This window comes from Macaca thibetana, chromosome 10 (genome assembly GCF_024542745.1).
Source record: "Macaca thibetana thibetana isolate TM-01 chromosome 10, ASM2454274v1, whole genome shotgun sequence".
Taxonomy (NCBI): Eukaryota; Metazoa; Chordata; class Mammalia; order Primates; family Cercopithecidae; genus Macaca; species Macaca thibetana.
This window is the reverse complement of record NC_065587.1, coordinates 27,194,150-27,206,752: the sequence shown is the minus strand read 5'-3', so window position 1 is coordinate 27,206,752 and position 12,603 is coordinate 27,194,150. Positions and strand designations below refer to the sequence as shown.

General features: G+C 53.4%; 2 protein-coding genes across 3 annotated transcripts in view; both read right to left on the bottom strand.

Annotated features, from left to right (window-relative positions):
• Nucleotides 1-4,496, bottom strand: part of SMARCB1 (SWI/SNF related, matrix associated, actin dependent regulator of chromatin, subfamily b, member 1) — a 41,444-nt gene extending 36,948 nt beyond the window's left edge. For both annotated transcript variants that reach the window (XM_050745942.1, XM_050745943.1), the window contains exon 1: nucleotides 4,199-4,496. In XM_050745942.1, the coding sequence (XP_050601899.1) occupies nucleotides 4,199-4,291 (93 nt within the window). In that variant the 5' untranslated portion in view covers nucleotides 4,292-4,496. The remainder of the gene's footprint in view (nucleotides 1-4,198) is intronic.
• Nucleotides 4,497-6,930: 2,434 nt separating this feature from the next.
• On the bottom strand, nucleotides 6,931-12,240 carry MMP11 (matrix metallopeptidase 11). The gene is made up of 7 exons (XM_050745950.1): nucleotides 11,818-12,240; nucleotides 10,732-10,875; nucleotides 10,519-10,652; nucleotides 10,134-10,375; nucleotides 9,825-10,041; nucleotides 8,762-9,019; nucleotides 6,931-7,837 (listed from the first exon to the last, which is right to left on the bottom strand). Exons 2-7 carry the CDS (start codon nucleotides 10,824-10,826, stop codon nucleotides 7,704-7,706), a joined length of 1,080 nt encoding a protein of 359 aa, XP_050601907.1. The 5' UTR covers nucleotides 10,827-10,875; nucleotides 11,818-12,240; the 3' UTR covers nucleotides 6,931-7,703.
• Between the last annotated feature and the right edge of the window lie 363 nt (nucleotides 12,241-12,603).

Below are 12,603 nucleotides of genomic sequence, written 5' to 3'. Positions count from 1 at the left end.
AAAAGGTTTACAAGGCAATCACCAGATTATTGGCAATCACCAGACTGCTATATAAATCATCACTGACTCAAACAATGGCTTCAGTTTGCTTGTACCAAGTACTGAGAGTGTGACTTCCTTAAGGAAAATAAATCTAGTCCTAAAGATTTTATGAGGGTACCCTATTGTCTCACTGACTTTTCAAGTATGATCGCTTCGGAGTCACATTGCAGGGGATGGCCAGTAGACTGGGTGCTAGGTGCTGGCTCCATCTGTAACCTGGGATCACTTCCCATTTTCTGGGTCTCTTTACTCATCTGCCAAATGCTCAGCAACTCTGAACTTCACCCTATGAAGGACCACTTCTATTATTTTTCCCATTTTATCTACCCAACATAGTATATATTTTTAATTTTAAAATTTATTTTTAATTTTTATTATTATTTTTGAGACAGTGTCTCGCTCTGTCACCCAGGCTCAAGTGCAGTGGTGTGATCATAGCTCACTACAGCCTCGAACTTCCGGACTCAAGCGATCCTCCTGCCTCAGCCTCCTGAGTGGCTGGGACTATAGTTGCGCGCCACTACAACCGGCGAATTTTTGTATTTTTTGTAGAGACGGGGTTTCACCATGTTGCCCAGGCTGGTCTCAAACTCCTGGGCTCAAGCGATCTGCCCACCTCGGTCTCCCAAAGTGCTGGGATTATAGGTGTGAGCCACATACCTGGCCTAATTAAAAAAAATTAAAATAAAAATTTGTAGAGACAAGAGTCTCACTATGTTGCCCAGGCTGGTCTTAAACTCCTGGGCTCAAGTGATTCTCCTGCCTTGGCCTCCCAAAGTGCTGGGATCATAGGTATGAGACCCAGGCATAGTATTAAATGTTTCTCTATTTTCAGCAGTGACTATAATCAACAACCAGGGCTACTGAACACTGTGAGAGAAGAGCAGCCACAGCAACTCACTCGCTTTCCACACAGAAGGCACAGACCCCTCTGTGTTATTTGGCTTGTGTGTCAGTATCATCCAGTATCATGGTAAATGTACAGTTTCCATTCAGTTTTTTAAAAGAAATTGACAATACTCCCCACTATGACTATCTTGCAGGCCCTGCAGGGCTCTGAGACTCCTAGATGCCCCCCAAAGCCCCTTCAGAACTTAGGAAACTGGGCTTGCCTTCCTGGCTTTTCTCTGAACCAGCCTTCACCATCTTGGGACCCAGGTTTCCTGAATATAAAATGAAGGTGCTGGATTGGGGATCTGTTACGGTCCTCAAAGCTTCGTGACTCTGGTTTGGTAAATACAGCTATCTGTTAATGGCAGAACAGTGACACACACTCATAGTAAATGCAGATGCCCTCCCAAGACAGCACCACAGATGGTACATGGAGGCACTGGGGATGTTGCTCTGGCTGGCCCACCTCTCTGAATACAGTGCCTGTTTTCCACAGGGCAGTGTGCTGGGACCATCCATCCACCACTGTCACTGGAGCTACTGAATTTCAATAGACCTCTGACCTTGAACCCTTCCCTAAACTCTGAAGCTCTGCTGATTAAGTCAGGTCCAAAAAAACAAACTGCCTGTCCATCTGAGTCTCTTACAGGCTGGGTCTCAGGAAGATCATTCTTACTGGGAGGCCCAGGAGTGAAGGGGCTGAAAAACAAGACTGTAATTAGCTTTCTAAAAACTACAATGTGTTTTGGGGAAGATCTTGCAGACCATCTAGACTAAGCATTCACATTATACACGTGAGAAACGTGACACCAAGGCAGAGCAGGGCTGGAACCAGGCCTCCCAAGGTTCTTCCCACTTGGCCACGCCCAGCTTCTCAATTTGCTCCAACTAATAAATGAAAGCTTTCTTTTGAAGTGTCACCCACTCAGAGCCAAACTGATTACTTTTTTTTAATTATTATACTTTAAGTTCTAGGGTACATGTGCACAACGTGCAGGTTTGTTACCTATGTATACTTGTGCCATGTTGGTGTGCTGCACCCATCAACTCCTCATTTACATGAGGTATAACTCCCAATGCAATCCCTCCCCTCTCCCCTCCAAACTGATTACTTTTACACCCATTAGATCAGGTAAACAATTTGCCTAGTATTGAAATTCAACAGCCTTTTGCATTCTGCAGTTAGGCAGGTGCCTACCAGCCAATGAGGACCATTCTGAACTGTGGCAGATGGACAGGCACTGGCTCCACCTCCCCAGCACTGACATCTTTGAACAGTTGTAGTTTAAGTGACAACGTGAAAATTTTATTGCATCCTGCATTTTTTGTTTTACAAAAATTGATGGAGGCCAGGCACAGTGGCTCATGCCTATAATCCCAGCACTTTGGGAGGCCGAAGCAGCCAGATCACTTGAGCTCACAAGTTTAAGACCAGCCTGGACAACATGGTAAAACCCCATCTTTACTAAAAATACAAAAATTAGCTGGGTGTGGTGGTGTGAGCCTGTAGTCCCAGCTACTTGGGAGACTGAGGTGGGAGGAGGGCCTGCGCCTGGGAGGCAGAGGTTGCAGTGAGCCAAGATTGCACCACTACACTCCAGCCTGGGTGATAGAGTCAGACCTTGTCCGGGAAAAAAAAAAAAAAAAAAAAGGGTGGAAAATGCTAACACTAAAGTTCTGATGCTATTGACCTTAGTCTCAATCCATGGGACTCAGTGTGACCATCTTGAGGCTTCATTCATTCATGCTATGCTCAATTGTGAAAGAAAAAAAAAAAACACAAGTTTAAAAAGTATGAATGTGCTGAGTGTGAGTGTGGTGGCTCACACCTGTAATTCCAGTACTTTCAGAGGCTGAGGTGCAAGGATCACTTGAGCCCAGGAATTCAAGACCAGCCTGGGTAACATGGCAAAACCCCGTCTCTACAAAAAATACAAAAATTAGTCGGGCATGGTGGTGCAAACCTCTAGCCCCAGCTACTTGGGAGGCTGAGGCAAGAGGATCGCTTGAGCCCAGGAGGTCAAGGCTGCAGTGAGCTGCGATCACACGACTGCACCAAAGCCTGGATAACAAAGTGAGACCTTTTTTCAAAAATAAAAATAAAACAAAATAAAGCATGAATACAATGCTGGAATATGATACTAAAAACTGCTACAAGGAGAAGAAACTCATTGCATTTCATGACAGCTTTAATTCTCCAGGATTGGCACTTACTTCCTTACATGAGACTCCACTGCTTGACATTTGTACATCTGAACTGCATATCCATAATTTTTTTAAAAAGGTAACATATACTAGCTGGGGACTGCCTTTGGAGCAAAAAAGGCTAGTTTGAGACAATCTGGAAAAACCTAATATATGGCCGGGCGTGGTGGCTCATGCCTGTAATCCCAGCACTTTGGGAGACCCAGGCGGGCAGACTGCTTGAGCCCAGGAGTTGGACACCACCCTGGGCAACATAGCAAGACCCCGTCTCTATAAAAAACGAAAAACAAGAACCTAATATACTGGGAACAAACACCCATTAAAGGCCAGTTGTAGGGTTTTCCTAAAGTCAGTCATCCAGTTGATGCAACAAAATGCAGCCTCTCTAGTTAAGGGTTAAACATTTTTAGGCTCTTTCCGCTGTAACAATTCAGAATCAGTTCACAGATATGGAAAAAGTGTCAATTGCTTCAGAATTGCTGAAAGATCTGGCTTAGGCATGGGCCCTTATTCACCCAAAAGCAAACACCCTCCAGTCTGTTTCTTCACTGGTAAAAAGGTCAAAACACCTCCACTGCCCACCTTAGAGGCAACAAACACAATGGGGATGAGCCCTCACTAAGTCCGGGATTTCCAGTCTGCCATTTCAGGTTCCCACAAGTAGCAATAGGAGGAGGGGCGCATGTGAAATTTACAACATCTAAAAAGGGTCAAAGGCAGCAGTGCGGTCCCCCAAGCATCGCAGGAGCTAACTCAATATCTCGTTAATTTGCGTCTGGCTGGAAATCAACCCAGCGCGGAACCACTGGGGACCCTCTCGGCACCAAAATCCTGGTAGCACTACAGATGGCGCACCTCGGCGAAATGGGTAAGGAAATCCCAGGTCGATGAGGGGGCGGGGGCCATGCCCGACACGCCCACTAGGCCACGCCCTGCAGCCCCGAGCGCGCGCGCGCCCGCCCGCCCCGATGAATGGAGACGCGCGCTCTCGGCGCATGGGCCTGCCCCAGGGCTCCCGCGGGGCCGAGCCCGGGGAGGGCGAGGACGCGCCGCGGGCTACCTCGGAGCCGATCATGTAGAACTCGCCGTCGTCCTCCAGCTGGAACTTCACGGGCTTCTGCCCGAAGGTCTTGCTCAGCGCCATCATCATCATTGCGGCGGCAGAGACGGGCGGCTGGAGCCGGGCTGCGAGAGATCGGGAGGGCTGGGGCGGGGCCGGGGCGTGCCGGGCCGAGGGAAACCGAAGCCGGAAGGCAAAATGTGGACCGGGCCGGGTACTGGCGCCTCAGCCGGGCTCCTCAGCCGCAGCCGCCGCCGCAGACGACGACCAGGCCGCCCTCAGTGCGCAGGCGCTGGCGTTGACGCTGACGCGCGCGCCGCCGCTCAAACAAAAGGCCGGGCGCGCCTCCGCGGACCCCTTAAAGGAGCCACGACTAATTTCTCTTTCTCCCAGGCTGCCTCCCAAGTCGTGGTGTAGAGGACTTCTCACGGACAAAAATAGCCACTGAGGTCCTGAGTCAAGCAGTGGCTTTCCAAGTCTTACAGCCAGGACTGGAACTGGCCCAGGGGAAAAGAAATGAAGTGAGACCTGAAGGAGGAGGACCTAGTATCTGGAAGCCTTAGTGGTCTTGGCATGCTTTGGGACCCCAGGCTCCTGCCTTAGCTTCCCCACCCCTAAAACGCAGTGCAGCTGAGCAGATAGGCAGGCCCCTAGGAACAGATATTCCAGTTCCGGGCCTATAGCTGTCCCTGCAGTTGTGGAGGTGGGCAAAATGACAACAGCAGATGAGGCTTGGCAATGTTCAAAGGCCCAGGTTGGTATTTGGTTTGGCTGGTGCGTCAGATGAGCGAGAGTTGGAAGGGAGAGACACCTTCCACCTTCTCCATTTCCCTCTTAGCTTCACAGTCTGCTTAACCCAGCCCTATGGTGGGGAGCGAAACCAGGCAGCCCAGTCCTTCGGCTCTGCCTCTTGGCTCTTACAGCCTGAAGCTAGTGAAACTAATGAAAGTCTCAAAGCAATCATGTAACTGATTGAATAATGCAGGGAGTAAAACAGTGGCCCACTACTGATGATTTCATACGGTTCAGTCTAATGAAATTGCAGCTGTGGCTGGGCTCAGTGGCTCATGCCTATAATCCCAACTCTTTAGGAGGCCAAAGCAGGGAGGATCACTTGAAGCCAGGAGTTTGAGACCAGACTGGACAAGACAGCAAGACCCTGTCTCTACAAAAATTTTAAAATAAATAAGCTGGGTGTAGCATGGTGGTGTGCACCTGTAGCCCCAGCTACTTGGGAAGTGGAGTGGGAAAGATCCCTTAAGCCCAGGAGTTCAAGGTTATAGTGAGCTGATTGCACCACTGCACTGCAGCCTGGGCAACAAAGGGAGACCCTGTCTCTCTTACAAAAAAAAAAAAAAAAAAATGCAACTATGATAAATGCTATTACAAAGACACACATGGGGCTGGAAGGTAGGGCAAGGAGACACTGGAGAGTTGGGAAGGGCAGTGACTGAAGTTGCTTTGTTCAGTATCCTCACAGTAGTGGGAAACCAAAGTACAGTAATCCCTCAGTATCCATGGGAATTGGTTCCAGGACCCCCTGCAGATAATAAAGTCCACAGATGCTCAAGTCCATTATATAAAATGGTGTCATACTTGCATATAACCTACACACATTTTCCTGTATACCTTAAATCACCTCTAGATTCCTTATACTACCTAATACAATGCAAATGATATATAAATAGTTGTTATACTATATTGTTAGGGAACAACGACAAGGAAAAAAGTCCATACATGTTCAGTACAGAGGTAACCATCCTTTATTTATTTATTTATTTATTTATTTATTTATTTTTTGAGACGGAGTTTTGCTCTTGTCACTCAGGCTGGAGTGCAATGGCACTATCTCGGCTCACTGTAACTTCCACCTCCCATGTTTAAGTGATTCTCCTGCCTCAGCCTCCCAAGTAGCTGGGATTACAGGCTTCTGCCACCACACCCGGCTAATTTTTGTATTTTTAGTAGAATGGAGTTTCACTATGTTGGCCAGACTGGTCTTGAACTCCTGACCTCAGGTGATCCGCCCACCTCGGCCTCCCAAAGAACTGGGATTACAGGCATGAGCCACTGCGCCCAGTCGTATCCTTTTTTTATTTTTTATTTTTTTGAGATGGAGTCTCACTCTGTCACCCAGGCTGGAGTGCAGTGGCGCAGTCTCAGCTCACTGCAAGCTCTGCCTTCCGGGTTCACACCATTCTCCTGTCTCAGCCTCCCAAGTAGCTGGGACTACAGGTGCATACCACCATGCCCACCTAATTTTTTATATTTTTAGTAGAGACGGAGTTTCATCATGTTAGCCAGGATGGTCTCGATCTCCTGACCTCGTGATCCACCCGCCTCGGCCTCCCAAAATGCTGGGATTACAGGTGTGAGCCACCACGCCCGGCCTTGCATCCTTTTTTTAAACATTTTTTTTTTTCTACCTGAGGTTAGTTAAGCCTATGGATGCAGAAACCACAGCTATGTATGGAAGGCTGGACTGTGGCATGAGCAGATAAAATGACCACCACCCTGGAGGATGAACAGAGGGGACAAGTAGGAAAGTGGGGAGCCAGTTAAGAAGTCACTATAACAAAATGTGATATAGAAATGGAGCAGAAGGAGCCCTTAGCACTGTGCCCAGCCCCAAGGTTGGCGGACTTCGACCCTGGCTCCCAGGACAGGGCTGAACAGCGGCCAGGCCTCCCCATCTTAGCTGAACATTCACAAAAAGAGACCAAGCAGGCAGGTAGAAAACAACTGTGTTTAATGACAATCCTCAGTTTAAAAAAAAAAGAAAGAAGAAGAAGCTTTATACACACTGTACACACATTTACAATGGCTTTGGAGGATAGCAGTGCTGCAAAAAGGGCTTCAGGAGGATCCGGCCTGGAAAAGGATTGAGGTATGTTGCAGCCTCCAGGGCCCAGGGTCTCCTGCATGAAGAATCCCCCTCCCCAGTTGACTGTGAACTTTTTGGCCTGGATTCTGCAGAACAGATTTCCGGGATTGTCAGCCAGAAGGCAGACAGATGCAGGCACCTACCAAGACCTGACCTCAGGAAGTAGTCCTGCCCTACAGCCCAGTTGCTCAGCCAGGGCTGAAGGCCACGGGGCCCCAGCACCCTTGCTTCAGTGCCAGCCCCTGGAAGGAACCTCACAACAGGGATAGAGCAAGGACACTTCAGTTTCCCCAGCCCTGCCATGGTGCTACCCTGAGGGACAGGGATGGAGACAGGGCAGCCAGGTTTGCCAGGACCTGCATAGCTGGCCCAAGACTGCCCTTCCTCTTAAGTCATGCCAAAGCCTCCCTTCCCAGTCTGAGACAGTTGCTGGCAGGTGACCACGACCTGCGTGGCCCTCCCTGCAGTTGTCATGGTGGTTGTACCCCACCCCATCCCCCTGAGGAGACATGGGCTTAGTCCCATGCCTGGTGCCCACAGCCACAAAGATGACCATGGGTCTCTAGCCTGATATTCGTGGCCTGGCAGGGGTCAGCACCCCTGAGGGCATCCAAGCCATGGTCAGAGGAAAGTGTTGGCAGGCTCGGCACAGCCGAAGAAGTCGGGACCCACGAGACGGGGGAAGCCTTCCAGAGCCTTCACCTTCACAGGGTCAAACTTCCAGTAGAGGCGGCCGCGCAGGAAGTAGGCATAACCTGAGAAGAGAAGGTGGTCAAGCCTAGGCGAGTGGACACTGGGCCCTACTCCTGCCTGTCAGGCTATGCCCAGGGATGGGCACTAAGGGAGGGCTGGGTGAGCAGCCCTTGGCCACTGTTGAGTTCCTCGAGTCCTGCAGGATCCAGGGCCAGCCTTTTGGAACCTCTCTTCCCTCTAGGGAGCCCTTCTGCCTGCCGCGGAATCTGGGCTGGGCTAATACCCAGCCTGACAGGTACCCATAGCCTCAGAGGCCTGAGTCCCACCTCTCAGGAAAGCAAGTCCCGTTGCCCCTACCACCCTCCACATCACTCTCTCCTGCACCCATTAACCAGGCTGTTGACGGGCATCCGGAGTCCTGGAGCTGGAGGCTATCCTAGGATAGCTGTCCCAGTGGGTCCTGATGTGGGAGAAAGAACACAGAAGAGGAGCCCAGCAGGGGAGGGAGCACTGGACTGGCTCTAGCCCTCTGTGGTTGTGGGAGGCTGGGTGGGTCAGTGGTTAGGAGCAGGGACCATCAGGGTAGAAGTTGAGGTTAGGGGCCTCATTGCCTGAGCCTCTGTTTGCTCCTCTGGAAACTGGGTTCACAACAGGTGTTACATCAGGGGGCTGTTCTGAGAACTGGATGAGACCAGTAAGGAGCTTAGAGCATTGTTGGCCCTCAGTGTACGGCAGATTATTGTTCTACTGGCTGTGGCTGAGGAACCAGGGTAAGACCTTGCACTTCTCTGACCCTCAGTCTGCTCATCTGCAACATGGAATGCAGCACTATCTGGCCACCGAGAGGAGGGCAGATGGCGCTGGGCAAAGGTCCTGTGATGAAGAGCCAGGCTTCCTGTTGCAGGCATGTAGGAGCCCAGCCACCACCAGGTTGGAGATGCGGCTGCCGTGCCCACCTCCTACCAGCTACCCCACCCCCAACGCACCATCAGCATCCTGGAAGGCAGCGTCGATCTCAGAGGGCACCCCTCGCCAGTCAGTGGCCCTGCGGGGCACGGGACTGTCTACACGCCGGGTGCTGGGGTGGAAACGCCAGTAGTCCCTGCCTCGGAAGAAGTAGATCTTGTTCTTCTCAGGACCCCAGACCAAGGCGGCATGGACCGGGAACCTCACCAGGCCCAGCTCAGTGAGGGGTGCGGGGCCCAGGACTGGCTTTTCACCGTCATACACCCAGTACTGAGCACCTGCCGGAGAGGGAAGAGGCTGCAAGGACCTGCCCAGCCACCACTGCCATGCCCAGCCACCGTGGACCTGCTTGACTCCCACCACAGACTCTCCCAGCCACAGTTTCCTCATTAGTAAAACATGCAGGCCAATAATGCCTGCTCAGCACCCCACCCGCAGAGAGAAGTGGGAGGCCTGGGATAAGCTGGGGCAGTGAATGCTCTGTAAACTAGCGCATGGGCGAGGTTACTCTCATCAGTGGAGGGCTGTCTGGGCGCCTGCTCCTTCCACTGGCATTTGGCCATGACAAATGCCTGCTGACCACTCCCTGGGCCCCTGCAGGGTGGGCTGCCCTGGAACCCATGCAGGTTTCCCATGCTGTGCCTTCATTTGTGAAGTCCCTGGCATCTGCAATGCTCCAGGCTCTCATCTCTGCCAGTTGAAGATGGAAATCCCAGCTCTAGGATGACAGACCTGGATCAATTCCCTGCCCTGCCTCTTCCCAGCTACACTCTTGGTGAGTCACTTCACTGCCTGGGAGCCCCAGAGGCCGCATTTCTAGAACCCTGCCCCATGGGGTGGCTATGAGAGTTGAATGCCCCACCGTGCAATCCCTTCCATGCTGCTCCTATCTCAAGAGCCATCTCCGGGAGCCTCCTACCTGTGCCTGAGGAGCAAACCACACTCTCTTCCTTGGCCCCCAGGCTTTGGGGCACCTCTCCCTGTCCACTGTGTCCCTGAGGATCCGTCTGTCTGTTCCTGCCTTTGGCCATAACATTCCTGGCTCTGGGAAGTCTCTTGAGCATATCCCCAACCCCCACTCACCTTGGAAGAACCAAATGTGGCCCCGGGCATCCTCAAAGGCAGCGTCCACAGGGCTGGGCAGTCCCTGCCAGTGGCGAGAGGCCAATGCTGGGTAGCCGGGTTGCAGCTGGCCCCCACGCAGGCGCCACACAAAGCCCGCTTTGAAGAAAAAGAGCTCGCCTCGGATGGTGGAGACCGCGTCAAAGGAGGCCTCGCAGGCATCTGGTGGGGCATCCGGCTGTGGGGGGAGAGAGGGACACATGCCGAGGGCATACGTTGCAGCCACAACGGCCAGCAGAGGAGCAGGGGGACTGGCGGGCAGGGCCTCACCTCCAGCGGTGCAATCTCATTGGTGTCTATCCCAGCCTGGGGGCCCAGGGCTGGGGTCCTGGAGGTAACAGTGGGCCGGGGCTGGCCATATAGGTGTTGAATGCCCCTGCGGTCATCTGGGCTGAGACTCAGCGGGTAGCGGAAGGTGTAGAAGGCAGACATCAGGGCCTTGGCGGCTGTTGTGTGCTGCAGCCCCAGTATGTGGCCAAATTCATGGGCTGCCACCTGCAGCAGGTCTGTGCCTGGAAAAGGGAGGTGGCTCAGCAACCCCCGAACCTCCTGCCCAGGACATCCAGCTCCAGACCCCAGCTCAGTGACCTTGGCGAGTCCCCATTCTTTATGATCTTCAGTTGCCCCATCTGGAAAATGGGTCCCCAGCCCATACCCTGGTCATCCCCGATAGTCCAGGTCTCATCATAGTCGAAGTGGACATCCCCTTCTCGGTGAGTCTTAGGGAAGAAGGCATGGGCCAGGATGCCCCCAGGCCCATCAAACGGCAGGTCGTCCCCATGCCAGTACCTACAGATGGGTGGGGGCGGGGTCAGTGGCTGCTGGCAGGTGAGGCTGTTCCCGGAGGGGTCCCAGGCCACCCATTCACCTGGCGAAGTCGATCATGATGTCAGCATGGCCCTCGTGCACCTCAGTGAAGGTGAGTGGCGTCACATCACTCCATACCTTTAAGGCCTCTGCCATCGTCTGCCGCACCTGCTCCTGCACCAGCTGCCATGGGAACCGAAGGATCCTGGAGGGAGAGGGAGGGGCCTGGGCCTCAGGGAAGGGCCAGCACCCGATGGCTGCGGCACCAGGAGTTGCCCCTGGATGCTTGGTGGGTGTGTGAACACTGAGGACACAGGCCAGGTGTGCTCTGGGCCTCAGCTTCAGTGCACTGGTCTCCCTGGCCACACAGGCACATGTGTATGTGGTTTGCTCATACTTAGGCAAACACAAGTGTCTGCATTCAGTGGAAAGAACCAGGACTAGGGGTCCCGAGACCCCCATCCTAGACGTGACAGTGCCACTCACTGTAGGGAGACCTTTGTTCCTTGAGCCCCTGTTGGTTCCCAGACCCCCACTTAGGAAATTCTGAAGACCCCAGTCTCAGCTCCAATGCTGTGTGACACCAGCCCGTTCTTCATTCCCAGGCTGGGTCCCCGCCCGCAGGATGTGTGAGTCCCAGCTTCCCCATCACCTGCCCAGGGTCCTCCCAGGTCACCCAGTGAGATGCCCACTATTGCCTCTCCCTGCTTACCACTGTCTCCACCTGCTCGAAGCCCAAGTTGTGATGGTAGAGTTGGACAATGACATGGCTGACACCCACCTCAGACTGAGGATGGGGCTATGTCTGCCTCATTCACCATGCAGTCCCAGAGCCTGGTCCTCACAGGTCTCTAGTAAAGGCTGCCTGAGTGACTGAACACCTGTCTGCAGGCATGTGCTGGGACTCTTTGCATGATGACAGAGGCACTGCCCCTCTGCTGAGGGAGGGTCTCCATATGTGTGTGTGTCTAAGTCGGGGTTTCAGGGTGTTTGCCCATAGATGGCCCCCTGGGGTTCAGCGGGCACACAGGGCTGTTAGACACAAAGATCTACCCCTGGCCTGTGTCTCAAGCCGCAGCTGTGAGGGAGGCTGGCTTACCCACGGACACACAGGTGGCTTTCTAGTGTCCTGCTCCCAGGCCCCTACCTGTAGGTGAGATCCGTCTTCTCCCAGCGCCCGCCAGACAGCACGAACCTCTTCTGTCGGTTGCGGGCACTCAGCCCATCAGGTGGGTCAGGCACGCCACAGCGGGGAGGCCTAAGGCCACTGGCAGGCCGGGGGGCCTCCTGCGTGGCAGGGGCAGGCGCCGGGCTACTGAGCAGGGCTGCACGCCAGGGCTGTGGCCCCCTCCTCTCGGCATGGCGGTGGTGGGTGTCCTAGGCAGGAGAGATGACACGAGGGTCTGGTCAGGCCTAAGGTCCACATGGCCCACAGTTAGAGGCGTGGCCCATCAGCAAACCCACATGCAACCCCAGCCCACTGTGTGGCAGGGCAAATGGGAGGAAAAGGGCACCAGCACGTGGCCAGGCCCTTTGGCATCAGCCTGGCTCTCTGGTTTCCTGACACCTTGTTCCAAGGCATCAAGCTGTCCCCCACAGCGTAGAGGGCCCTGGGCTGCCTGTCACCCACTCCAGCTACTTAGGCCAATGAGGTCTGGGGGTGGGGGCACACTGGGACTGGCTATGAGCCATACACTCCAGGAATGGACCCCAAAAATCTTCCTCCAAGGGAACACGAGGCAACCTCCGCCTGCTCCCCACAGAAATTCACTTCCACCTCCCTTTCTTCCTGTGTCCACTAAGTTCAGACACACCTGGGTCACCCCCCATGCTGTCCCTGTCCTGTGAGCAGGCTCTGCCCTCTCTCCTGCCCAGGATTTCCCCCACCTCCTCCCCAGTGTGGAGCGGCTGTAGCCCTGTAGTGTGGCCTCAG